Source organism: Phodopus roborovskii, unplaced genomic scaffold (assembly GCF_943737965.1).
Source record: "Phodopus roborovskii unplaced genomic scaffold, PHOROB, whole genome shotgun sequence".
In the NCBI taxonomy this organism is placed as follows: Eukaryota; Metazoa; Chordata; class Mammalia; order Rodentia; family Cricetidae; genus Phodopus; species Phodopus roborovskii.
This window is the reverse complement of record NW_026125295.1, coordinates 32654589-32681824: the sequence shown is the minus strand read 5'-3', so window position 1 is coordinate 32681824 and position 27236 is coordinate 32654589. Positions and strand designations below refer to the sequence as shown.

At 40.5% G+C, this 27236-nt stretch overlaps 1 protein-coding gene across 3 annotated transcripts in view; it reads left to right on the top strand.

The window, feature by feature from the left end:
- The window catches only part of LOC127238872 (cytochrome b5 reductase 4), a 53865-nt gene extending 26892 nt beyond the window's left edge, over positions 1-26973 (top strand). For 2 of the 3 annotated variants that reach the window (XM_051207644.1, XM_051207638.1), the window contains 9 exons: positions 836-929; positions 3758-3790; positions 5180-5302; positions 14686-14826; positions 16070-16222; positions 17812-17962; positions 18135-18221; positions 23069-23233; positions 26612-26973. In XM_051207644.1, coding sequence (XP_051063601.1) covers positions 836-929; positions 3758-3790; positions 5180-5302; positions 14686-14826; positions 16070-16222; positions 17812-17962; positions 18135-18221; positions 23069-23233; positions 26612-26666 — 1002 coding nt within the window. In that variant the 3' untranslated portion in view covers positions 26667-26973. The remainder of the gene's footprint in view (positions 1-835; positions 930-3757; positions 3791-5179; positions 5303-14685; positions 14827-16069; positions 16223-17811; positions 17963-18134; positions 18222-23068; positions 23234-26611) is intronic. The other variant, XM_051207653.1, reaches the window with a different exon arrangement.
- Positions 26974-27236: the final 263 nt, after the last annotated feature.

The following is a 27236-nucleotide window of genomic DNA, read 5'->3' as shown; positions in this document are numbered from 1 at the left end:
TTTTCACAATTCAGGCCTCTTCTGTAGTCACACAGAGCCTTATCTGAGCCAGGGCCTCCTCCCTCTTTTGCAGCAGTGATTTGACCACTGTGCTGGAGTGGCCAGCCTCTGCTTGATGAAGATGAGTGGGTCTAACATACCACTAGTCCTACCTTCTACTCCCTCTGAATATTGTTTCCTAGTCCCATGGTCTAAAACCAAGAGGGTAGGGCCTACAGACAGTGGCTTCTGTTCCTACAGTAGTTTCAGAGGGTTTGAAAACCAGTGGCAAAGGAAAGGGGAACTTACGAATGGAACAATGTGTTCAATGCATGGTATGAGTAGTAAGTACTACCAGCACCCTTCTTAGGTCTACAGAGAAACAAAAGCCACCTAAGAAGTTCCTTGAGCAATTTTGGGGTAGGTTGAGATCAATGGGTTATATACATTTCCAGCATCACACAGTAGTGAAAAGAACTAAAGTGAAAACAACTAAAGATCTTGATTTCTGGGTCATAGTCTTATTTTTTGTTACATTGGTTCTTAAAAAAGTATTTTTGAGCAACTAATAGATGCTGACCAGTGCTCTACAGATAGTATCTAGGGTTCATGTCTTCAACACCATGGCCACAGTGGCTATCAAACAGAGGAGATGTGGGTTTAGGGTTACAGTGATGTTCATAGAAGGGAAGGGATTGACTTGTATGAGGAAGAAATGAGAACCGGGAATAGTATTTATGTTTTTGGGAACCTATAAAGTAGCATCATGAAAACTTCACTCATCACCTCACACAAATGGAGTTGTTTGGGGGGCAGTTCTTACTTTGTAATCTTTCTGTTTTTGCTTTCTTTGAAGAATATCAATTTAGCCTCAGTAATGGTTGACCTCCAGGATGACTCCTTGAGAGCAGAAGTGGTTATCAATGATCATTCTTACCTTATACATATTGGTGAGTATCTCATTTTTATTAATGAGAATATTTTTGTTTTCTTTCATAATGGCAATCTCATGGACTGCATTCTAGAAGGCGGTAATAGTTTATCTGCTGTTGTCATTTTGGTTTGTTATTTCTGATCATTTTATAGTTGCTATTTTGCTTTCATACTAATAAAAATGGCAGTATGGTCCCCTTTCCAAATTGAAGCAACTGGAAGTCTAAGTGCTGCCCATTGTGTGACAGAGCCCTGACTTTGTGCAATCAGATGTGATCAGAATCAATCATAAAATGTTGGGCCACTTTGTAAGTCTCATAATATCTATAAATAAGTCTCTGTAGACCTCTGGTCACCGTCTGAGCATTCCTTACTGGGATGCCCCAGGAAGTCAGAGGCAGCAACCAGACAGCCTGGACTGCAAGTGTGTACTGTGTTACTCCTTTGCTCATCCCCTCACAGCCAGAGATATGCATTGTTGGTTTTGGTCTATTAGGGGCAGGAAGTCAGCACTAAAAGTCTGGAACCAAAGAGACCAAATGTTGGATCTGTTTGTCATCTGTAATGAAGTTGAGTCTAAGGTTTCATTGTTTTCTCCTCTTCTGACTATCACATGTTTCTGAGTTATAATTAGAGTTGTTCCCAAAACAATGCTGGAAGGAATTTCTAAAAGGAAGTGTCTGCACACTGTCCTAAATGAGATTCTTCAGAGAAGGAATCCCTAACCACCAGTCTCCATTTAGACAAGCAGTTCTCAATATGTGGGTCTTGACCCTTTTGGCAGACCTCTATCATCCAAAAATATTTACAGTACAGTTCCTAACAGTAGCAAGATTTCATGTATGAAGCAACAACAAAATAAGTTTCCATAACATGAGGAACTGTATTAAAAGGCGACAGCATTAGGAGGGCTGATAAGCACTGGTCTAGACACATACTAGGGAAACTTATTTCAGAGGGCCTCTAGACAGCACAGGACAACTGTAAAAGAGGGGATTTTGTTCCTCGGTGTGACTATAGTGGTGCAGAGGAGGAATCAAATTGTGCATATATAAGGATTTGCCTCAGGACTGTAGTTACTTTCTTAAGATGTTTTGGACCATTTCAGTGTCTGAGACTATTCATAGCCTCTGGTTGACCTCGAGCCCACAGAGGAAAACATGTAACGACTGGATTCCATCAAAGCTCTTGGTACGCTACAGGACAGATGAAGTTGGTTGGAGAAACTGAATATGTCTCTCCTGCCCACATAAAATCCAAAAATTCCAGTAAAAAATTATTTAATTCAACAAATGTTGTCAAGGTGGAACTGAGCTGGAACCCTCTTCCCTGCTTCCCAGCTTTCAGAGTGCCAGGGTGTGGTGCAGGCTTCTGAGTGGGAGAAGGCAACAAGAGTTTTCCCTAGCAGTGAACGCTATGAACTACAGCTTCAGCCTGCCAGGGAACAGTGGTGTGGCTGTTATAGGGATATCCACCTCATTAGATTTTAGTGTGCCCCACATAAGGGACACCATGCCTGGCGCTGTACACCCAGCCCCAAAGCACATGTAAGTAGACATAAAGTCAAACTGCCTTCTAAATATCTATGGTCATACCCTTTATAGAGAGGCTAATCTCAATCCTACCCAGAGAAGCTTCTGTTCAGAGTGAATGGTAGTGAATACAGAGACTCATGGCTGCCCAAGATGCTGAGAGTAAGTGACAGATGAGGGCTTAGCCCTAAAGAAGTCATTTATATCACCCCATCAGAAGGCTCAGGGAACCCTGTGGAAGAGGGAGCAGAGGGAATTTCATGACCAGAAGATAGGGAGAAGGGGAGTGAAATCCCATCCTCTAGATGATATAACCAATGTAATTTTCAGACTCACAGTCACCGTAGTTATTTGTACTGAATCTACATGATATAGGCCTTCTCAACAGTCATTCATAGATGGGGGATGGATGTAGGGGAGGGAGCTGTGGGACCCTGTCCCTTGCTACTGAAGAACAGGTACAACTGTCTTCAGTTGTATGTCCACTGGTGAACCAGGCTCTAGTGGATAATTCCAATGCAAAGACCACACAAACAACCATGGTCCAACCCAGAGGGACACAAACAAAAGACATGAAGTGAGAAAGATGAGCAAGGAAGGGGACAGTGGATGGGAGAGAGGTGAGGAAGAGAAGGTAGAGCTTTAAGCAGGCAGAGTACATCCATATACATATGAAATTATCAAAGAACACAGTTAACAACAGAGCAACTCCTGGATGCCAATTCCACACTGGAAAGACTGAAACAGTGCAGAATTCAGATGTCAGATAATCATACTGAGATTTAGAGCAGAGAGTGTTGAAGCTATAGCTTGCCTTTGTTTTCCGTTTGTAAACTAGATGTTAGTTAAGTACAAATATCTGTCTCCTGTTAACCATTGAGCCCTTAATACCTGAAAGTGCTAGACTCTGTCACCCTGTGTGAACAGGACATAGGGTGCACAGCCGGGCCTGAATCCCTGGTGTTGCCCCTCCTCCCGAAAGTGCTAGACTCTGTCACCCTGTGTGAACAGGACATAGGGTGCACAGCTGGGCCTGAATCCCTGGTGTTGCCCCTCCTCCCGCGGCTGCCCCAATTGATTCTGACTCTGTATGATGTCAGTTTGGATGAAGATGGGTTACCAGCCTGTGAGTGGTTGAACATTTATTCCCCAGAAGTATGGAAAAATGCAAGAAATTGAAGTAATTGGACTTTTTTCGAGCATGTATTTTCTTTTAGTCTTTCAGTACATTAAAATGATCTTACATGTGTAAGATTGGTTTATTGAAATGAATTTTGGTGATAACTAAAAAGTTTTTTGTTTTTAAATCTCAGAGCTAAGCCATGAAGTTCAAGAAAATTTTTCTGGTAAGTACTAAAAGCTAGAAACAAATTATGTACACACACACACACACACACACACACACACACACACACGTATAGGAAGGGAAAAAAATGCCAGGCATTTGTCTTACTTTTCTTATATACATTTTCATGTCATAAATACATTAAAGTACACTCTTCCTGGTTTGTTTTCCTCTATTTTCTTTCTCCTTGCTCTTACCTCTATTTTTCCCCCTTAAAAATACTCGTGTTTCATTTTTGTTACTCCTCTGCTCCGCTCCTTACATGCAGCTCATAGGCATGTACTAGACCAGACACACGTTTCATTGTTACATACACTCAAGTGGGTGCCGGTAGAGCACACTGAGCTGTGATCACCACCACATGCCATGTGCAGTGTGGGTTCCTTGGTAGCTGAGGACTCAAAAGAGTTTCTGGCTTCCATGCTTCTCACACTGGTTAAGCATCTCCCCTTACCATACACTGTAGTAAGCTCTGGACATTGGAGGAGCTTGTTTTTTTCTAGTGAAGTCTGAGTAGAATTCACTTTGCTTATCTGTTTTAAAGAGGTGCTGCAGTTACAGGACTCAAGTTCACAGTGTGGAAGGATAGGTACTGAGCAAAAGTAAAGCGTGTTATGACTTTAAAAGCATGTCTACTCATCAGATTTAAGTCACTAGTTAGAAATCCTTGTTTCATGATTGGCCCCACATATGGAACCTTTCTAGTCACTGAGAAAGGAAGAGGAGTATCTAAAAGGTTTTCAATAATGAGCTGTGTCGGGAGCGGTCTTTGTGGGGCTGCAGTCAGAACCAGCCGAGCAGCCCCAAGTCTGTACCTGAGTGGTGGGGGGGGGGGGGTAAGGGAAAGGCTAGCTATAGACAATAAAAAAAGACAGAGACACAGAATAAAGGTCAGGAGGGCAGATCTGCAGCCCCACAAAGACCGCTCCTGACAGAGCAGATCCTGTGTCTTCTGAGTCGGTTCTTATGTTTTTAGGCTCAGGTCTGTTCACAACTCATTAATATAGACCTCTCAGGCGTAACTAAAAATATTAAAAGGGAATAAACCATGTTTGGTTTGATGGGCCTGTTCCATGTGACTCGTGTTTCAAACTGTGGCTCGATCTCTATCCATGGCTCTATCTGTGCCCCCTTAAAAGCCATACGTATAACATGTGGCCTTGATAAATTGGTTTGAAAGAAGCCAATCTGAATCTAAAATAAGCTGGATTTAGTATCGATAAAACAAAAGCCAATTTTACTAAGTGAACAAAATCTTATGTTTTTCTGTTAATTTTTATCATCATTATATAAGAGCAGGATAATGTAGCTATGTGAGAAAGTTTGGTCTTACGATAACATCTTACATTTAGTGTCAGTGTAACTAGTGAAATTTTGCTTTTCTTTTTAGTACGGGTCATTGAGAATGTTGGAAAAGTAGATGTTATCCTACAAAAGAGGGAAAATATTCCTTGGAAATGTCTTGGTCAGCCCTTGGAGAAGCATGATTCCTTTATTCCAAAGAAAGATGCAGGTATGCAGTACTCTTGTTTCTTATATTTGCTTTTTAAATGCTTTAAATTGCATTTTAGTATTTATTTGGTATGTGTGGCTTTCATGTGGGGGGTCAGGGGACAGTTTGCAGGTTCTCTTCTACTACATGGGTCCTGGGGGTCAAACTCTGGTTGTCAGGCTTGGCTGCAAGCACCCTTACCCACTGAGCCATCCCATTGGCCCATGGTTTTTTTGTTTGTTTGTTTGTTGTTTTTGTTTTGTTTTAATAGCTGATGGTGTTCCAGGGTTTTCTTCTCCCTGCATAACCTCTCGTCTCACAATCATGTTTGTTGTTTGTTTTGATGCTTCATACTAGATGCTGTCTTTGATATTTCTGATTCTCATGTCTGCTCATGTTTCAGCTGATTAACAGCTGTGCATGAAGGGCTGGGCTTGTTGCCCGTATATTCCCTGTGCAGTTGAGTATTTTCTCTGAGTAACATTTGATGCCAGGATTTGTGAGTCTCTGGGGAACACTATTCTCCCTTGCACACAGTCTTTTGGAAGCCTGTTTGCAAAGGAGCCTACAGTTCTGCAAGTGACTTAGTCTCCTTCTTTTCTTCCTCTTCTTCTGCCCGCCCCCACCCCCCCAGTGCCCAGAGTACTATAATATTTAGCTAAGGCACTACAATGACTGCTGAGTATGTAGTTTAAGAACAGAAATTTGTTTTCTCTCAGTTGTGGAGTTTATAAATCCAGTCACAGTATTGGCAGGGTTAGACTCTTCTAAATTCTCTCTGCTTGGTGTGTGCATGGCTGTGTGTGTGCGTGAGTGCGTGCGTGAGTGAGTGTGTGTGTGTGTGTGTGTGTGTGTGTGTGTGTGTTCACTTTTCTTAAAAGGACACCACTCTTCCTGGAAAGGGATACCTATTGCCCCCACTTTACCTCAAGTACCTTTTTAAAAACCCTGTCTTCAAATGTAGCTACATTCCAAGGTACTGGGTATTAGTTTTATCACTCTAATTGAGAGGACACAGTCTAGTCTAGTGCATGTCCATTCCACAGACCCTCTGCTGCTTTTTTAGACAGCCAATTTGTACTGTCTTGTTCAGGTTAGAGGGTTAGAGGCCCACTGCATGGCTGTGGTAAGTAGGAGAGAGATTAAGTGGGGTGGCAGAGCATCTGAGCTCCTTAAACTTTTAACCAGAAAGTTTCCATTCTACCTTGACTCTGGTGTTATCAGTTGTAGATCCTGCTAGCCTTGGGGCTTTAAAGAGACATTTCTATTAAAGAGTGCTACTCTGTTGCTGCTTACATTTCTGGCTTAGGATTTCACTTTCTCATGTCTGCTGAGTCACTTGATAGTCATATGCTTGCCTCCTTCCCAGCATTTTTTTTCATCCCTCTTGTTCTTTCTGTCCTTGTAGATTTATGCCATAAACAACCAAGCATGCATGAACAACTATTGCAGTCATTTAGTGGATTCAGATGGTAACTCCTTATATTGAACTAACCATCTTTTAATTTTTAAAATAATTACAAGCCAAATTAATTTTTCTACTCTCACAGTCCAACACAGAACTAAAAATGGGTGGGAATTTCTCACCACCAACAACTAGTTACTTAGAAACTGCAGTTGAGTATCCGAGAGTCTGAATCAATTGTGATACTAAGATACTAAGTGGAACTAGTGTAGACCCCAGTGTTTAAGGATTTGGTCTCATAAACTTCAGGGTTATTGTAGTTCCCACACTGACATTTTTCATTACCCCCACCTTGTATTTAAAAAAAAAAAAGGTAGAGTGTTTTGCAGAACTCAGACAAGCAACATATTTATGCATTTATTATAAAGGACACAGAGGCTTTTGAGAAGAGGTGTGGAGCTTCTATGCTGTCTATAGCTGTGCCCTTCTCCAGGTACCATGTGTCCAGCAATCTTTAAGCTTCCCAAACTCTGTCCCAGGAGTTCCTGTAGAGACTTCATTAAGTGTGGGGGCTACATCATTGGCCATTGTTATCAGTTCTGCATTCAGGCCCCCATCCAACAGCCAGTACAGTCTACTAAGAGTTCCCTCCTTAGAGCAAAAGATCCTATTGCCTGGACGTTCCAAGTGATTTGCAGTTCTGTCTCAGACATACCCTCACTTAGGAAATTACAGAGACTTCAAGAATTAGCGTGAAGTCCAACTTCCCATGGCTGGAGAAGGCAAAATCCAGTATCTTTTTTTATTATTATTTCTCAGTTATAAATATAAATTTGTGTTTATATCAAACAACCTGGTTTTGTGTGTGTGTGTGTGTGTGTGTGTGTGTGTGTGATGCCATATGGTGAAGGCTGATTTAGCCACTATACTGTGCAACAAAAGCAGAAATTATATTCCCAGGAAGGACATATACAAACATAAAATGAGATAGACTCAAGAGAAACCAACAAGGGTGAGTTATGTAGCTCAAACACAACACACTTTAAGGGAGCCTCAAGTAAACAGACAGGTGAATTTGATCTTGAGTGACTACCGAAGAAGGTGGGCTTCTAGTGTTTTGAAAGTGAGATCTATAGCTTTCATAAAAGCAACAATCTTCGGAGGATGTTTGGTGGGAAGCTGCACGTCCTTACTGGCCGATTTGTGCCAGGCATTGTACAGACTATAGAGGGAAACAGACATTGTACAGGTTATAGAGGAACAAATGTAAGCATTATGTGGGACAGTAAACCAATTTGATTTGGCAAAAGCAGGAAGTATGATATGAGCCTTGCGGTATTAGTAGGAAAAGAACACACAAGTCATAGCCTGATCCAGCAGTCCAGCAGAGAATAGAAAGTGGACACTTCCAAGTGAAAAGAGCTTCTAAGGGAATGGAGCCTGTTGCCCAGGATTATCTGACTACCTAGTGATTGCAAAGTCCTAGCGAGCCAGATAAAAGCCTAGTCAAAAATCAGTCATTCTAAAAACCAAGGCTAGCCTCCATTTGAAGGTAGATTGACAGTCATTGAACTGTTTTTTCCCTGTAATTTCTTGAGGCTTTCTGTGAACTCTTATTTGTGCTATAAGTTACTTTTAGTCCTGCACCATCATTAAAAATGAAAGCTTGAAAAACCTGTCTCAAAAACAAAAAGAAAGAAAGAAAAAAAGATTGAATTTAAAAAAAAGAAAGGAAAATCAAGCAGAAAGCTTCAGCCATGTTCTTGCATGATATTGGAGCCAGGGGTGTTTCAAAGTAGATTTCCCGCTTTGTAATAGCTCACTGTTTAGGCAGCCATTTTCTTTGGCAAATGAGCAAAGACAAATTTTCCTGTCCCTTTCTTAAATCGTGACCTAAACTGTAGTGAAGCTGAATTCTTACCTTGCCAATGTATTATTGACTCTCTGTCAGTCAACCTTGCTTTATAAGGCAGTCACCATATGGTTCCTAGGTTTTTGATGTGTATGAATTAAGTTATTGACTTTTTAAGATTAGTGTGTTTCTTAGGTAAAATAATTTTAGCTTGAAGACAATCCTATAAGTTGAAAACCTATAGTACAGTGTGTTTTCAGGGCAAATCCTATTGCCATCAGAGATTCAGTCAAACACATGAATCAGAGAATGGAAATTATTCCATTGTTTACCTTTGCTCCAACTGCAGTTGTTACTATTTTCCAGATTGTGTGGTGCTTTTGACTGCATTTTCCTCCCCCGGAATGAAGACTATGAATGTATAGTTATATGTATGTGTGTGTGTACATATGTATGTGCCTGTATGTGTGAACACAATGAGGAACCATTGTTTTTTCTAGTCCTAATCTCATGTATTATTTATTTATTTTTTTCTTGTAATATAGACTTTGATCAACAGATAAAGGAGGTTTTAAAGATCTGTCAATAAACAACCTAGAAAATTGGTATTAAGGGAAAATATTTTTAATAATGTCATAATTTTGATATGTCAACAGCCATGTGTGTCCCTTTAGGTTAACACATATCTATATACTTGCATTCACACACACACACACACACACACCTTAAATTCAGGTTGAATTATATGCAATTGCTAATATTTATTGCTAGTTTCCCCAGGGCTTCTTAGCTACACGTCAGTACACAGGAAACAGGAGCATATGCCTGTAAGAATGTTTGCTGGAACATGGTGAGCAGTCATTTCCATCGTGTGTTCTAATATTTACTAGAAATGAGTAAATTCTGTGACTAGCAGTAAATGTTTCACTCTCTTAAGTTGTCTGCTCTGCTTAGCTTGCAAAAAGCTGTTGCTTGCAAGGTAACTTGGATATGCTCTGGTGTCTTGCTATCGGGCTTCCCTGTCTATGAAAATTATGAAATCAGAGCAATACAAACTGATAAGGCGATGTATAACTAAGAAACCCCTGCTATGTTATAGTGTAAAGCAGGAGTTTACACAGTTAGGACTGAAATGATGTAGGCACTTCAGTAAGACAGTGTTGGCATGGGAAGGCATAGGATTAGTAGCAGACTTGCCACATATTTTGTTTTCTGATGTTCTATTGAATCTAGCCTTCAAGAAAGATTTTTCCTGTGGCTTAAAGCCAGTATTTAAATCTAAAGTCACAACTGAATGAATCAGTCCCCATCCCTCCATTTGCAGTAGTAAAACATTTTAGTAGGCTTTAGGAGTATTTTTTTAAGATCTGGTTTGTCACCAACATTTAGAAAACCAGACAGTTATATTTTTTTTAACAATACAAAGAAGAGGAATCAGGAATATTAATCTTTAAATCACATGAAAATTCTCACTCTCTTGAACATTTTGTTTCATCATGTTTTACCCCAGTGTGTAAATTGGTATGTACCTGTAACATTTGTCATTCAGAGTACTAAAAGATGTGTTAAAATTATATTTCTCTTATTTGTGAGTGATTTGATTTAGACACTATAATACAAGAAGTTAAATGAAGCCTTTTCAAAATTAGTGGAAAGGTTGAATGTTCACTAGTGGAATACATTCAGTAATTTAATTCTTTTTAAAGTAGGAAAGACTTCAGACTTTTTTCTTCAGTATGCAATAATATGTGAATTATTGAATGAGTTGTTTTATCAGCCTCCAAATTCTAATAAACATTTGTGACATGTGTGAGTAGTTGTTCTCATTTGTTCAGAACATTTTGGCTGCAGTCAGGCTCACTGCTCATTGGCTAATGTCTTAGAAACAGAGAGCAAATTGATTGGGTGACCACTGGTGTAGAACAGGGACAGTTTCTTTTAGGAGTCTGCTGTGCACGATGTGTAGGATATGGGTGTTTGGAGCATGGACTTGTTTAGTCACTTATATCTATATATTTTAAAATAGCTTATATTAGTATATTTTGAGTTATTTTCTATAAACTACAATTTTTAGTGTCTAATTTAGAAGTCCTACATTGGTTCAAGAAATTCTTGTTAGGAATGAATGATTAAATATTGTAAATTAGGAGATGAGACAATCTTTAGATAACAACAAAGAATGCTTTGGGAAAATGTGATCAGAATAATGAAGTCACAAATGTTGGAGGACTAGTCTATACATCTCTACCTTGTTACACTGAGTGGGATGACACTAAACTACCTGCTCTGGTCCTCCAGTGTCTTGCAAAGGCCTATTCACATCCTACCTCGTGTCTCCTGCCCTAGACAGAAGCCCTATGACTTTTCAAATTATGTTGGGCTGTTTCCAGCAGGGAAAATAAGATTGACCTCGTGGTTTAAAAGTATGCCAAGGCTAAGAAGCTGGTCTTGACTGGGTACTGCAGACCGTTAGTCCAAAGTTGCTTCTGTGCTTCGTCTGTTGGAAGCTTTCCTGTATTTTCTGTTTTAACCTCATGAAATCCTTTCTTCCCCCCCCCAATGAAAAAAAATACGTCTTTTCAATATTAGGCAAAATTGTGTGTGTGTGTGTGTATCTGTGTGTATGTGTCAATTATCATCTTATCCTCAGTAGTTCAGCTTTATCTCATGTATGCCAACATTGTATGTATTTTATTAAAAGAGGTTAGATTTTTGGAATGGAAGTTCTGTGTTTACCATCTTGTGTTAATTTCAGCTGCTCATTTTCTTAAGTCATAAGCTTGACAGGTGAGAAACGCTGTTGTCCCCACAGTAGTTTGTACCGTCTACTCTTCTACATTCCATCCCACTGCATCGGCTTCATGCCATTCATCCTCTCTGGCCCACAGGACAATTACAAGATAAAGTCTTATTTATTTATTTTAAGTTGTAATGTAGGACCTATGTTGAGGAAGGTCATGTGAAACCAGGCCTGCAGTTTGTAGGTTAAATGATGACGTTATCTCAGTAATGTTGAATGGTAAGAATGTAAGTCTCTTAACATGGGAAGTCTGAAAGTCACAGTAGCCTGGGTTCCCCAATGGGTCAAGGACAGCTGAAGAAAGGGGTACCTACTGTAGCAAATCCATTGGGGCAAATGTAAAAATTGGCAAGTCATTTAAGGTAGCCTCTCCACTATTGTTTAGATTCTTAGTTGGGTCATCCTTGTGGATCCCTAGTGCCAGGTTTTTCGTTAAGCCCATAATGGCTCTCTATGTCAAGGTATCTCTTCCTTGCTCTCCTTCTTTGTTCTTCCCCCATCTTGACTTTCCTGATTCCTCATGTTCCCCTCCCCCTCTGCTTCTCCCCTCCTCTTTCTCCTACCTCCTTTCCCCTCCCCCCATGCTTTCAATTTACCGAGGAGATCTTGTCCCTTTCCCTTTCTCAGGGGGTCCATGTATGTCTCTCTTAGGTTCCTCATTTCCTAACTTCTCTGGGGTTGTGGATTGTAGGCTGGTGATCCTTTGCTCTATGTCCAATATCCACTTATGAGTGAGTACATACCATGTTTGTCTTTCTGTGTCTGTGTTACCTCACTCATTATGGTTTCTTCCAGTTCCTGCAAATTTCAAGATTCCATTGTTTTTTTTCTACTGAGTAGTACTGCATTGTGTAAATGTACCACATTTTCTCTATCCATTCTTCAGTTGAGGAGCATCTAGGTTGTTTCCAGGTTGTGGCTATTACAAATAATGCTGCTATAGACATAGTTGAACATAGTCCTTGTGTTGTGACTACCTTAAATGCCATCATAGAGCCTTCATCTAGTAGCTGATGGAAGCAGACGCAGAGATTCACAGCTAAGCACTGAGCCAAACTCCTGGAATCCATTTGTAGAGAGAAAGGAGTGATGAACAAAGGGGTCAAGACCATGCTGGGGAAACCCACAGAAACAGCTGACCTGAACAAGGGGGAGCTCATGGACTCCAGACTGACAGCTGGGAAGCCTACATAAGACCAAACCAGAACTCCTGAGCATGGTTGTCAGTTGGGGGGCTTGGGCAGTCTATGGGGCTGCTAGCAATGGAACCAGTATTTATCCCTAGTGCATGAATGAGCTTTGGGAGCCCATTCCCTATGGAGTGATACTCTCTCAGCCTAGGTACACAGAGGGTGGGATGGCACTAGGTCCTGCCCCAAATGATGTGACAGACTTTGATGATCCCCATGGGAAACCTCACCCTCCCTGAGGAGTGGATGAGGGGGGCATGGGGGGAATGGGAGGACAGGAGGGAGAGGGAACTGAGATTGGTATATAAAATAAGATTATTTTTAATTTAAATACAAATTAATGTACAAAACAATTGGCAAGTCAAAAGATGAATAGTGTTCATCCATCAGGAAAGTCAGGATGACATGAACTATATATACATAGTACCTAATTAGATGGAAACACTGTGACCCTTGGACTAGGCACCTTCCTGGGTCCTCACTTGAGTGCATAAGGTTGTTTTCCAGTTAGTTACAACTTCCCACATAGGAGGAATGTACGAGGTTCAGATGTATGTTCCTGAACTCCACCTTTTGTCCTTCAACACCATTCTCCCAGGGTCTGAATCCTCGAAATTCCCTACCCAATGGCCCCAAGTCTAGTATCCAAAGAGTGCCCAGGACTGTTGATGAATGAACTTGGATGAGTTTGAACATCTGAATCATTCATCCATCCCTGTGTAAACCTCACTTGGTGACAGGTAACAATGAAGAAATGAAAGGGGAGAGTTGGGCTGTAGGCCTTGGTTATCTCAATGTGTGATGCTCTGAGGAGCTAAAGGATGCCGACCTGGAGCCCAACCTTCGTAGACATTATAAAGGCATATGTTTTCAAGATGCAATGCAGAACACATTACATGTGACAGTTTTTGGCTGATGTATAATTTTTTACTATTTGGACATATAATATCTGAGTTTTTGGTTGTATTCTCAATATGGAGCCCAGGAACTAGAGCAGTGGTTCTTGACCTTTCTAATGCTGCTACCCTTAAATGCAAGTCCTCATGTTGTGGAAACCTCCAAACATAAATTTATTTTCGTTGCTACTTCATTACTGTATAATTTTACTACTGTTATGAATTGTAATATAAATATGTTTTCCAATGGCCTTAGGTGACCCCTGTGAAAGGATCATTCGATCCATAAAGGGGTCACGAGCCACAGGCTGAGAACTACTATTGCATGTGACTTCTAGTTTTCCTTTAAACACTGATTGCTAGTTTGGAGGCCCTTCACTTCCTGCGATCTCGAGTAAATTTTTCTATACCAAGTTATATAATATTAGTTGAGACAGAGGGAAAGAGAAAAAGGTAATTGGAACAAGTATATTATTAATCTATTCTGTTTCTGTAAATAATATTTTCTGAGAGAGGAGATAAATCATTATCAGTCTTTGGGGGTATAACGTTTATAATGAAAAGGTAATTTATAAATGACAATATTTAGAATTTCTAGAACAGATCCTTCCAATGTTAACTGTTTTATGTGGTGTAAACTATTTTGGAAGTGTGACTATTAAAGTATTTCTAGTATTTATAGAAATGTGTGATTCCTTTTACTGAAATCAGTACATGTCACAAACCTATCTTCAGCTGTCACTTAGTAAGAGGCTATGTTTTTGTTTAATCATTTAGACAGGATGTTTTATTATTCATATGCATATATAATTCATAAATACAAGCATAGAATAACATATTTTTCTTTCATCAGAATGTTTGCTAAGCCTACATGACAGTGATAGTACTGTTAAATTCCAAGTACTCAACTTCCAAAATGTTTTCATTGGGGAAAAATATCATTGTAAATATAAAGCCTAAAATATGAAGTTACTTATGAAATAAGTATAAGAAGAAATTAGGTTTTAATTTCTTGAGACGTGTTTTTAATGTGCTATTACAAGTATGAAGAAATAATGTTCATTTTAATAACTGTATTATTAATTTTTCAGATTATAGATATATTTATGTTTTATAAATTATCTTAGAAAATGAAATAAAAATAGCCTTGTACAGTTAATGAGTTTTAGAGCTGTATAGGTATTTTAATGAAAGTGAAGTTCTAAAAGAGCTGAGTGGAGTGTGGGTTTTCACTTAACGACCTGGTTGTGTTGCCTTCCAGGCTTGTACTACAGAAAGTGCCAGTTAATTTCCAAGGAAGATGTTACTCATGACACAAGACTTTTCTGTCTGATGCTGCCTCCAAGTACTCACCTTCAGGTGCCAGTTGGGCACCATGTTTACCTCAAGCTCAGTGTCACAGGTAAGGGAGTTAGAGACTGGGTGGGGGACAAGCTCTTTTGTACACTCATCTAAGTTACTAGTCTTTCTGGGCACCTGGCGATAATGTCAGGAAGCCTCTGGACTTGTGGATGCAAGAGGAGTGTCAGGATTGTGTCTTTGCTACTGATAACCTGAAGCACATTGCCTCCAGTAGGAAAGAGGGAGTGAGCACACGTGGTCCTCCACAGGGAGCACCACGGAGAGCACCACTGGAAACAGACCATGTCTTTGGTGTCTCCTAGGGGCTGCACCACTTAAGAGATTGAGTCCAAAGCAATTCTAAACAAGTGAATATGCACATAGTTTCCTTAGGTGTGCTGCCAGTTCAAGATATTCAAAACTGTTCCTTGCTGTGTGGATTCTTTTTCCCTCGTTTCATCCTAAATCTCTGCATCTACTTATTTCAGTTACCCCAATTCTTACTAGTAGCCAACATTTCTTGGCCTCTTGGGGCTGCAGAATCCTTACTTCACTCTGTGTTTGCAGTGGGCCATCTTGTAGAATCCCTGCTGGGCTTTGGTGTAGGTAGTCTTAGGTTTTTCTCTTCATCATCATTAATGCCAGATTGCCATTCACTGGCTGCTATCTTCCTTAGCATTGTTCTTAACCAATTTGCTTTAAGTTACATGTGAAATAATTAGAGCCATGTATGAAATTTTAGTCTTTCAAATGTTTGGTGATTCTTTTCTTTTGAATTTAATTAAATCATTTTACTTTTTAAAAGTAATACATTCCATGAGATAATTGGATTAGTGTTCCTTTCAGTTGCCAAAATAATTATTTTAGAACATTAAGACAATCCAATCCAGTATATATAATTAAAAGTGAAATGCCTCCCTGTCTTTCCCTAGTGAACTCATTGGTGACTACTAACTATTGCTAAATATGTGGTTTATATTTGGAATTGTTCTGTTTTTATTATTACATCTTCATGGAAAACTTTTAATGCCATTTTATTGTGGCCTGTTACAAACTTTATATATCTATCTAGATTCATTATTATAGATCATACTTAATTAAAAAAAAGATTGTCTATATAATGGTTAAGCATTGGTTTGTTAAAATTATAGTCTTGAATTAAAACATGGATGTGGACCATCTTTTTAGAGGTATATACACATTAGTCTTAAACACACACCAACAGCATCATAAATATTTTGTTTTATCTTTGTTAAGAGCTTTTTAAGTATTACACTTTTCTTTATTTTGATTTTTTTTTCCAGGTGCAGAAATAGTAAAGCCATATACACCCGTGTCAGAATCCTTACTTTCAGACTTTAAAGAACCAGTTCTTCCCCCAAATAAATACATCTACTTTTTGATCAAAATCTATCCCGATGGACTCTTCACACCAGAGCTTGATCGTCTTCAGATTGGTTAGTAATGTTGATTTGTAGCCCTGTTTATACTATTGATTGGACCAGAGACCCTCTGCTGTCTCCATGTGGGAGTCTATTATGTACCTTAAACTCAGCATGTCTACAGTGGACATCATCTTCTCTTTGTCAGGTACCCTGTGTCCTTCATGTTTATTATTTGCAGCATCTCTGTTCATTTCTGCCCTGCTCTGGAAGACTTGCTCTTTCCCCCAATCCAGTCTGCTTTAAAGTTTAAGGTCATCTTTCCTCCCAACCCCATGCTCTGAAAGTAAGCCTTCATCCTTTCTGTTTTGTCCTCTAACTAATCTCTCATGTGGCTTTCACTAGTTGTCTTGTCTCCTCATCTGCATTTTCCAGGAACTTCTCCAAGCTCCTCTGAGACTAGTCAATTTTTGTTGCTCTCCAGCTTTGGAGCCTCGGGCTGGTCTGCTTTACCTGTACTGCTCAGGCCCCTGCAAGGCTTACAAGGTCTGCTAGGCTCTAGGTTTTGTGTTCCTTGTAGCCTCAGTCTCAGTTTGTTGTTCTCATTCTTAGGTTCCTATAGGACCCCCTCATCTAGAATGCCCATCAGCCCTTTTTTTTTTTTTGGCCATAGTCCTTCTAAAACTCAACAGAATGGCCTTTCCATTCTGAAGCCCTCCTCTGAATCACTTAATAACAGCTGCTCATGTATTGTTGTCAGATTGAGCACACAGCTTGTTTGTAAGATTGACATTTACAGGTTGAAATTGTCTTATTTCCAGGACCTAGCATGACAGTTGGCACATGCTAGGCTATCAGGAAATGGACCTGGAAAAATGCAAAAACTATCCTTCTTCTTTCAGATCCTTTCTCTGTGTTTTCTCATTTTAATCTCTCTCCTTTTGATTCCTTTTGTCTCAATGGCTAAATATCCTTCCTCTTTCTCTATCAGCATCAACTCACATTGGGACAGCACAGCCATCTGTCACTTTAGTCTTTATGTTACTTCTGAAAGTTGACTTAGAAGTCCTGTAGTGTGATTGTCCCTTAGTACTGTTATTACTATCCTGTGGTGGAAAACCAAAGAAATTATAAGCACCCAAATACTCTGATACAGTATTTGAAATAAGTTGAAAATAGTGAACAGTTTTTTTTTTTTTTCTTTCAAGTTTACATTGGTGATTTCTGGATGTTGCCCTGGTGGTGGTGGTCTTAAGTGAGAGGTGTGTACAGCCCTGCCATCTGATCACCACAGAAACTAGGCAGCTGCCTAAGTACAGCTGGTTTCTGATCTTGCTGTTTTCATAGGAATTGAGCTCTTGTTTCAAATTTTACTGGAAAACTTATAACACTACATTTGCTTCCAGTCTCTCTCTTGCCAGGTTTGACTCTTGTTACTATCCAGTGTGTCAATAGCAAATATTTATTCTCTACCTACCTTGTATTAATTGCGCATTTATCTGTTTGTGGCGATAGAATCCTGACATATTTGGGTATCTGATGATTGCCTCTGAAACTCCTCTAATATCCATCCTTCCACTCATCAGGGTTCTGCGCCTATTTCCTTTCTAGCTTTTTTGTATTGTTTTGTTGTCTGATTTTGTTTCTTTTATTTGTTTGTTTAGGAGATTTTGTTTCTGTAAGCAGTCCCGAGGGCAATTTTAAACTATCTAGACTACAGGAAGTAGAAGATCTCTTTTTATTGGCAGCGGGGACAGGCTTCACACCAATGGTTAATGTGTTGAACTACTCTTTGACTCACATGTCCAGTCTCAGGTACGTTTGCTTTCTCTGATCACTGAGTTTGGGTTCTTCTGCCTCATTTCATGTTTTTATAATGGGGGCTACCTAAAGTATTCACCAATTTCACTTCGAACATTTCCACCTATGCATATTTTAAATGTAATAGTGACTTAGATTTAATGAGGTTCCCTTTTTTTCTTTTAAGGAAGGTGAAATTGATGTTCTTCAATAAAACAGAGGATGATATAATTTGGAGATGCCAACTAGAGAAACTAGCATTTAAAGATAAAAGGTATTGCACATGCTAATTCAAATTTAAATTTTCCTGTATCCTGGGGCAGTTCGGGAAAGTGTGCTGGTGGCACACTTTGTGACTATTGGAGGGTTTCTTAGGTCCTCTGGTACGCCACATCTCTGTGCCTATACGGGAGAGGTGAGGCCCACCATTGTCAGCAGACAGTCTCTGTTTTTAGTTGTCTTGAGTATTAATAACTCTGTCACTGGTTTTCTTTTTATGCTGTTATTATCAAGATAAAGCAGACCTCAGGGGGAGAGAGTAACACATTACAAAAAGAAGAAAAGCTGCATAGCACAGTCAGCTGCAAGCAGTACAAAGTCAAGAACATTGAGCTAGATAGGCCACCATACTTTGCAAAGCATTTATGCAATATCTATTTCTCAGAATGTCAGGAGTGTCTAAGTTGCATAGAATATTTGAGGTGATTAGTTATGTTCATATAAGCTCATAAAAATCAAGTCACCAGTCCTTGCAAAGCCTGAACACCCTTAGACGCCACCATCCATAGGGTAGGTCCTTCCCTGTTAGTGATAGGGAATGCTGTGGGCCTCTTTGCTGTGTTCTCTGTTCCTTCCCACAGTCCTCTGTCTCCTTTAATGAATGCCTTATAAGTTAAGGCTGTAATTTGAATATGCTTAGCTTTGAAGCACTACTATGTTTAACCTAGCTAAAGCCTCTATCTGAGCAAATTTACTCTGGTGAGGGAGCTAAGAATGAATTCAAATACAAATAACCACATTCTAAGCTTTCACCCTGAGAAAGCCTATAGACAAAACCCTAGTTCATAGGACATAGGTCCTCAGCTTTAAACCTTACTGCTTCAGGATACAGCAGAGAGAGAGAGAGAGAGAGAGAGAGAGAGAGAGAGAGAGAGAGAGAGTGTTAGTTCAGTGAGTAAGAGCCCTGGTTACTATTGCAGAAGACTCATATGGTGGCACACAACTGTACATAACTCCAATTCCAGGGAATCCAGTGCCCTCTTCTGACTTCCAGAAACACGAGACACTCACATGATGGGTGTGTGTACATGCAGGCAAAACACTCATTCATAAAGAATAAATGTTAAGCCAGGTAGTGGTGACACACACCTTTAATCCCAGTGCTTAGGAGGCAGATGCAGGTGGATTTCTGAGTTCAAGGCCAGCCTGGTCTATAGAATGAGTTCCTGGATAGCCAGGGCCACACAGAGAAACCCTGCCTCAGGAAACAAACAAAACAAAACACAAACAACCTATAAAAAACAAATTAAAAATAAAGCTGATTGCTTGAACTCTTCTTTAAAAATTGCTTTGCTTCATGGACCTGTTCCTTTGTCTGAGATTCAAACAGTGGTACCTGTCCTGCTCACTTCCCTACCCAGCTGTGAGGTGTAGAGACCATATAAATGCTTTGGGACCTGGGACTCCCTCCCTGGGGTGTTTAGAGTGGGCTAGAGGCCCACTATAAAGGTTTGCCTTACTAGTACCCCTATTTTCCCCAACATTTAGAAGATTTTAAATGGACATGGGTAAGCTTTGAAATAAATATGTGCTTCTAGTAAATTTTTGACAAAAGTATTGTTGGGTTCCTTAAGGAAAAAATTTATAAAATTTAAGAGATTTATTTTAATGACTAGGCATTATATCTTAGTCTGTTGATAAGAGTTCATTTTGATCAACTGTTATGAGGAGCATGTACCTGTGAACAGGAAGTGGTTTTGTTTTGGTCTACATCAAGGGTTGTCTGTTACTTAGACTACAGTGTTGAGGATTTGTTTTTATTCCTGCCTGTGACTGCTGAGGGTACTCAGCTGCTGAGTGACCCTCACTTAGTGTATCTGATCATAGAATATGTTCTGTGAGCCTAAGGCCCCCATCAGTCATCCTCAGGGATGCTTCTGTTTGGAGGCAGGTTTCATTGTTACTGTTTTTGTTTGTTTGTTTGTTTGTTTTTTCTGAGACAGGATTTCTCTGTGTAGCTTTGTAGACCAGGCTGACCTCGAACTCACAGAGATCTACCTGCCTCTGCCTCCTGAGTGCTAATATTTAAGGCATGTACCACCACCACCCAGCTTCATTGTTACTGTTTGTAAGATTTATTTATTTTTACTTTATGTGTGAGTGTTTTTCTTGCATATACGTAAGTACACCACATGTATGACTGGTGCCCAAAGAGGCCACACAAAGGCATTAGAGTAGAACTGGAGTTACAGATGGTTGTGAACTACCATGTAGGTCCTGGGAAAGATTGGAGGTCCTTTGCAAGAGCAGAAGTGAAAGTGTTCTCAACTACTGAGTGAGCCATCTCTCTAGCTGTAGCTTCCGGAGCCTTTTTGTTATTGACAACTAGAGAAAGAGTCACTGACATGTAGTTATTAAAGGCCAGTAGTGGCTCAAAATGCCATAAGTTTGGGCTGGGAAGTACCATGACTTTTAATAGTAACAGCATTGTGTTCTGTCACTTGAGCACACAGTTTAACCACCCCCGCTGTTTGATATGGAGAGTTCTTCTGTACCCTGACTGCTTAGGATGAACGTGCTGAATCGGCACAGGTGAAAATGTTCTCAGGCTGGGAAGACTCTCAGACAGAAGTCCTCAGCACAGACGCTGTCCCAGCAGCAGCATTACTGTCGTTAGTGCCCTTAGTTTGCCATTGGAATGGAGCAAGAGCGAAAAGAATCCCTGGCAGCTCAGGAATGGGCCGCAAAGGACAGGTTGTTTCTGTGCCCAAGGGAAGACCAGGCATCACTTTATGAAATTCCGTGCTGTCTGCAGATTGCCCCAGCACACGCAGCCCAGTGACCCCATTCTTGTGAAAAAGAGAGGTGGACTTGCTCCCACTCCTGTTGAAGCTCTTTTTTCATTCAGGACAGCAGCACCGTCGCAGTGACCTTTTCATTTTGTTCATCGAGTACCAGACTGTAGTCAAGGAACCGTTCTGGGAATAAGTGCAAAGTGTGTGCTGTTTATGCGGGGAGCTCAGCATCTCGCCATTGTTTAAGCAGATGCTTGTAGAAACGATGCCATGGGTGAGTTAGCCTTCTTTAAAAAGCATGCTAGTAAATGCAGGCTATGAATGGGTATCCATCGCAGATTAGAGCCTATTTACTCAGAATTTGTATCTTAACAATTGTGGTGAAAGGTTCATTTGAAATACAGCCATAAAAGACCATCTTTAACAGTTAATTCACCATGGTTGAAAGGCATTTGGATAAAGATAGTGACGGTATTTTAGTGACACAGGATATGGGTTGAATTTCCAGGATCCAAAATGCGTGGACCCAGAGTTCTCCAATTTTAGTGTGAGGGTGTCCCAGTGTTTGCATAGACATCACTGACTGGGTGTCTAATCTGAAGTCATAAGTGCTCCAGAATCTGATAGAACACAATAGTGTCGTGTTGGCACTTAGAAAGTTTGTGATATTTGAGCATTTTTCATTGAGGTTTTCAAGTGAGTGTGCTCACCACTGTGACTGGGGAGGCAGATCTAAGTAGCATGATTTACAATGGCTGCATCGACTTGGGACCCTTGATGGGAAGAACTAAAACCATTGTAATTGATGGGCAAGTTTCCTCCCCATGTTCAGTGAATGCCCTGGGGAAAAGCTTGAGGCAGGGGCTGTGTGCAGAGCTGGACTGGCTCTCTTATCTCCGCCTGGTGCTCTCACTTGGTCTGATGCTGCTGTTCCTGGCCTGTCAGTACTTGGGAGTCTGAGCCAGCTGTGACAGCAGCAGTGAATCTAGTCTCACATTCAGCTTCTTGCTCCTCTCACTCAGGAAGCCTTTCCCAAGGCTTAGCCTGATGTGAGCAGTCCCTGGGGAAGTACAGAGGCCCGCTACTGTGGAGATGGCAATGGAGCAGGTGTGGCAGGACTTTGATTTTCTAGCTTTAAGCCAACAGTTCACTTGGTAACTCACTAAACTCTGTGCCCTCTTCAATTTCCACATGTCTGATATCATAATGGTTAAGTGTTCCCATATTTTGGTCACTGGGGATACAGTAGGTACAGCTGGCATGACCCTGTCTTCCCTGGAGTTTAAGGTCTGAAGGCTGGGATAGCTCTTGCAACCTGAAGTAAGTAAGGGCTGTGAAGAAAAGGCAGAGATCACCATTTCTACAGCACATGGAGTAAAAGGGCCAAGAGCAATGGAGCCATAGCATTTGCTCAGCATTATGCTGAGCTAAGACCAGAAGATGCTCCTGGGAGCATCACAGAAGGAAGACTGAGTAGGCAGTGGCATGTTGTGAAGATGGAGGGAGGGAGGCCAGAGCCAGGCTGCTCATAGGCTGTATACAAAGCATAGAAGGGGTGGCTTCCAAGAGGAAGGCTAAGGTTTTGCCTCACACAACCAAGTTAATGAGTACCACTCACAGGGTTAGTACTAGGCTCTGGACCAGGAGACTACATCTGCCTTATGAAGTTGGAGCCACCAAGACGTCAGATAGGCTTCTTGGTCAAATTGTCCCGGGGTCTGGGATACGTGGGCAGATTTAAATGGGGATTAAAACACCTGTCACTGGAAATGAGTCCTTTCTGTGACTCACATAGGCAGATTAATAGCAGAGTAACAGCCTCTGCAATCCCATGGAAGTCTTGCTAATGAGGTCAAGAAAAGAAACAAAAACCAAAACATGTCATTGCCCTTTTCCACAGCAAGGCTAATCCTTGGATTACCCTTACCCATAGAAAGGCCAGTACTTAGTGAATTTGCATTCACATGTGTATCTTTATTAATATTGATAGAACCTGTCCAGTCTTGAGAAGCTGTCCTTTGGGAAAGCAGCCTTGCTGACCTTGAAATCTGACAATAATGGGTTTGAAAGAACAGACTTTGAAAACTCTTTTCTTTGCTTGTCCTAGATTTGATATTGAATTTGTTCTGTCAGCACCTTCTTCGGAATGGAATGGCAAAAGGGGACACGTGTCACCAGCTCTTCTCTCTGAATTTTTGCAAAGAAGTTTAGAAAACTCCAGAGTCTTCCTTTGCATCTGTGGACCAACACCATTTACAGATGAGGGGATAAGGTGAGCAGCAGTAAGTCAGGGCGCTGGAAATATGATGTGAAAGCTCAGAGAGAGCACTCAGCAAGCTCTTTGGTTCCTCCTGCCATGCCAACATTCTCTTAAAAATCTGTGGTAGCTGTGAAAATAGTGGTGTTTTCAGTCACCATACTAGGAGCAGGAGTTGGGGCATGGATTGTGCTTACCATTAGATATCGCTAGAAAAAAGTGAGATTTAGCCAGCAGTCAGTGTCTTCTGCCTATGGCTGTCAGCATGAATAGTCACAAGACCAGGGCCACAATCTCATTTGGGACATTAGGCTCTTGATCTCATCCTCTACCAACTTTAATGTAAATAATTATGAGCCATTTTCATTTCATTGTGGCTCTATCATTATTCTCTGCATCTGTGTAGAAGTTGGTGAATAAAATACAGTGATCCTAAGCCAAGCAGCAAGCGAGGATGTTAGGTTGCACGACATAAGTAAACAAGACCCATAGCAAGACCTCACAGTGAAAACAACCTTAGATGCTCTAATTCTAAAATGACACTTTAAAATATTTGGTTAAATGTCCCCAGTATTGGATTTTTAGATTTTAAGTTCTGACTTCTTAAATTTATTTTGTATAAACCTATCATTAACTTGATAATTTGAGTCTTAGTTTATTGTAAAATTTATTTACAAAGACCCCTGACTCTGAATTTTAAAGAAGCATTTACTTTTGTAGTAAACAAAGGCTAAGTGCTACACTCTCTCTGGATTACAGCTCTGGCTCAGGTGTCTCCAAGCCCTTTTTTGGCTGCAGTGATGCTGTTAGGTGATGGACACTTCAGACTTTTAGTGTAGAAAGGCTGACTACAGAGGAATCTGCACATCTCCATTCCTCTCCCATGATTGGTGGCTGCCTCGAACTCGGGGCCACATCTTCATTTTTGTTCATTTGTTTCTACACATCATAGCCACTCCTTTGCTCACAGGAGCCACTTGATATGTGCATTAGAGAGTAGGTTGTCATGACTGATTTTTTTAAATGCTGTAAAGCAACTATAATCTCTACAGCTCCTTTCTAAATGTTGCCTCTAAACTAATCCTGCAGTGCTGAACTGGCCTATCTAGGAGGCTCATCAGGGCTCTTAACCATACCCCATGTCAGCCTGAGATTGCCTACCCTGAGCAAGCTACACCAAGCTTCCTGTCAAGGTGATATGACCCAGATCAGTATTTGCATTTCATAGCGTCTCCCTTGTGACTTTCAGTTCAGACTCATTTCTCTGATTTCTTGTCCTTACCATCTTAATGGAATGTGTCTTTCTTTGTTTTTGAGACCTGGGTTAGTGGCCCTGACTGGCCTCCGCCTCTGGTGTGGGATTAAGGTGTGCACTGTCTTGAGCAGCTAATGTGTCTTACCTGTCAACAGTGGCAAGAGGCTCTGTAAAGTAAGTTTCCTTGCCATCCTTTCCTAGAACTCTGGAGTTAATCTCATGTCTGCTACATCAAAGTCAGATCTCCATCTCCTCCAGTTCCCACTGCAAGCCATGGATTGAAAATACTCTAAAACATTGCTATGCTACTGAGCATGTGCACTGTTGCTGTCATCACTCCCTAGGCAGCACAGCATAGCTGTATGGCATTTGCATTTTTATTTATTATAACTAGTCTAGGGGTAATTTAAAGTATCTTGAGTGATATCCTTACATAGGACACTGCCATTTTATATGCAGTTTCTGCAAACACCAAACACTGGCCTAGAACCAGTCCCCCTCAATACCAGCTAGATAATACCAGCTGAATACTAGCTGTATCCCAAGCCCACTCTCGACATGTCGTGATCTCAGGAACATTTGTCAATTTCTATAATAAAGGTTTAGAAGCCTGTACCCTAAAAAAAAAAAAAAAACTTAAAATTCCTTGGCCAATAAGGATGCTTTGATCCACTCACTACCTTGTATTGAGGACCTGAATAAGTAGACTCAATTTCAGAGGATCACTCTGTCCTATTAGACAAATGTGACTAAAATACAACCTGGAACATCATGGATAGTCAGGTACTATCACTTAGGAGGGTGTGTTTTGAGTTTTGAGGAGAACAGAACCATGTGATCATAAAGGACTTATGTTATACATGTTGGCTAACACCAGTCAGAACTGGGCCTGTTATGCACACCTATAATCTCAGAATTCTGGAGGCCAGGACTGCCTGAGCTATTTAATTAGACCCTGTCTCAGAAATGAAAACAAAGCAAAAAACAAGAAGGGGCTAGGGATGCAGCTCAGTTTTAGAATATCTGCCTATCATCTTCATTCACAGTACTACAAACACACCAAAAAAAAAAAAAAAAATGCAGAGAAAATAGAGAAGGGCAGAGAGAAATGGGTGTGCTAAAGGCATTTGAATGAGTAGACTGTCTAGTTATAGTGAAGCCCTTGCCTGTCAGTCAGAGACAGGATACATGTCTAGAAAAGAGGCTTGACTGCTGTGCCCTAACCCTGTGCCACATGGGCCCTTTGTGTGGATGTTGCTGCTCTGGACAGAGAGTACTGATTAAACATTGATTATTTTCACAGCCACTTCTGTCGTCTCAGTCTCTAGTTATCTAATTCTCCAAGCCGAAATGTATTTCCACAGTATGTTTTCCTACTCCTCACTCTGAAAACTGGTGAGGAAAGGGAGGAAAATAAAGCTTTGCTCTGCCTTCTCTATCTGAACTGTATTCCTTTATTCTGTCTTTCTGTGTGATAGCGTGTGAACATGTTGCTGGATAGCCACCAACCACAGAGCAGGTTTTCCTTACAGACTCCTTCAGTTGATCAGTGAGGAAAGAATGATGGAAGTAGAATCTTACCTATCATGGGTCGCCAGTGGTTGCTAGCATCAGATAAGATCAGCAGCCAGGTATTATGTGGCTCTTACAGCAACAACACTGATGAAGTAGCCAAAAGAATTAAACCTGTATATGATGAAGTCCTAGACTCCAGCCACTTACTGAGTGTGAGGAGTGAGAGGACACAGGGCCATGCTATTGAAGAATGCCATAGGAGTGCAGCAGAGATGACTGTGGGGAGTCTACAGTAAAAATCTTACCGTTTCCATTCTAACAGGGGAATGTTAGAGATCAAATGTATCCAAAGGCTTATTCACCATTTACAATGAGTGAGCAATAATTGGGTCTTGACTCAAATCTTTTAAAAGTAGTGGCATTTGTGGAATTTGAATTTTTGAACATTTATTAACTATCTAATGCTGTTCAGGAATTGTTAAGTTTCTGGGGTGATTATTGTATTTTAAAAAAAACAAACAAACAGGACTTGGGAAAATGAGGAAGGTATGTTGGCAAGCTCTGATCTCGCGTCTTTAATTGTGAACACTTTCCCTAAAAATAATACACTTTCTGTTTCTCAGGTTGCTGCATGATCTTAACTTTGACACTGAAGAGATCCATGGGTTTACAGCATAACGAAAAGCTGCCATCGTCTTTTATTTAACTGGTTTATATTTGTGATTGCCTAGGATTTTTTAAAAGAATTTTTGTATGTACGAAAGGTTAACCAGGCTTCCATTTATGGAATTAAGTCATGTGTCTTCAGTACAGGTACCTTGGTTTAATTTTGTACTGTGACTTACTTTGCTACTGATGCCTAACCTGGGATGTCAATCATGGCAGCAGATGCATACAAGAACCTTTGTTATGAACTGCAAGTTTTCCTTACCACTGAAATGTATCACTGTTCTGCAATAAACACTTGTATTTTATGACATGATAAGGTAAGCAATCATTTTGATCACTTTCTATGCTGCAAGATGTTTTCTGAGCAATACAGATTAAGTTTTACACTGCACTGTTTACTCAGGAATCTATGGTCTATGTCTTCATTAATCTTAAAACATGGAATGCTATGGGTGTCCATGGCATTGATACAGAGTAGAATAAAATTATACCCCTATACTTTTACTCCCTGTGTTGGACTGAAATATAACAAATGGAGTAAATGGAGTAGCTGCCTTAAGGAGAATTTTATTTACTTTT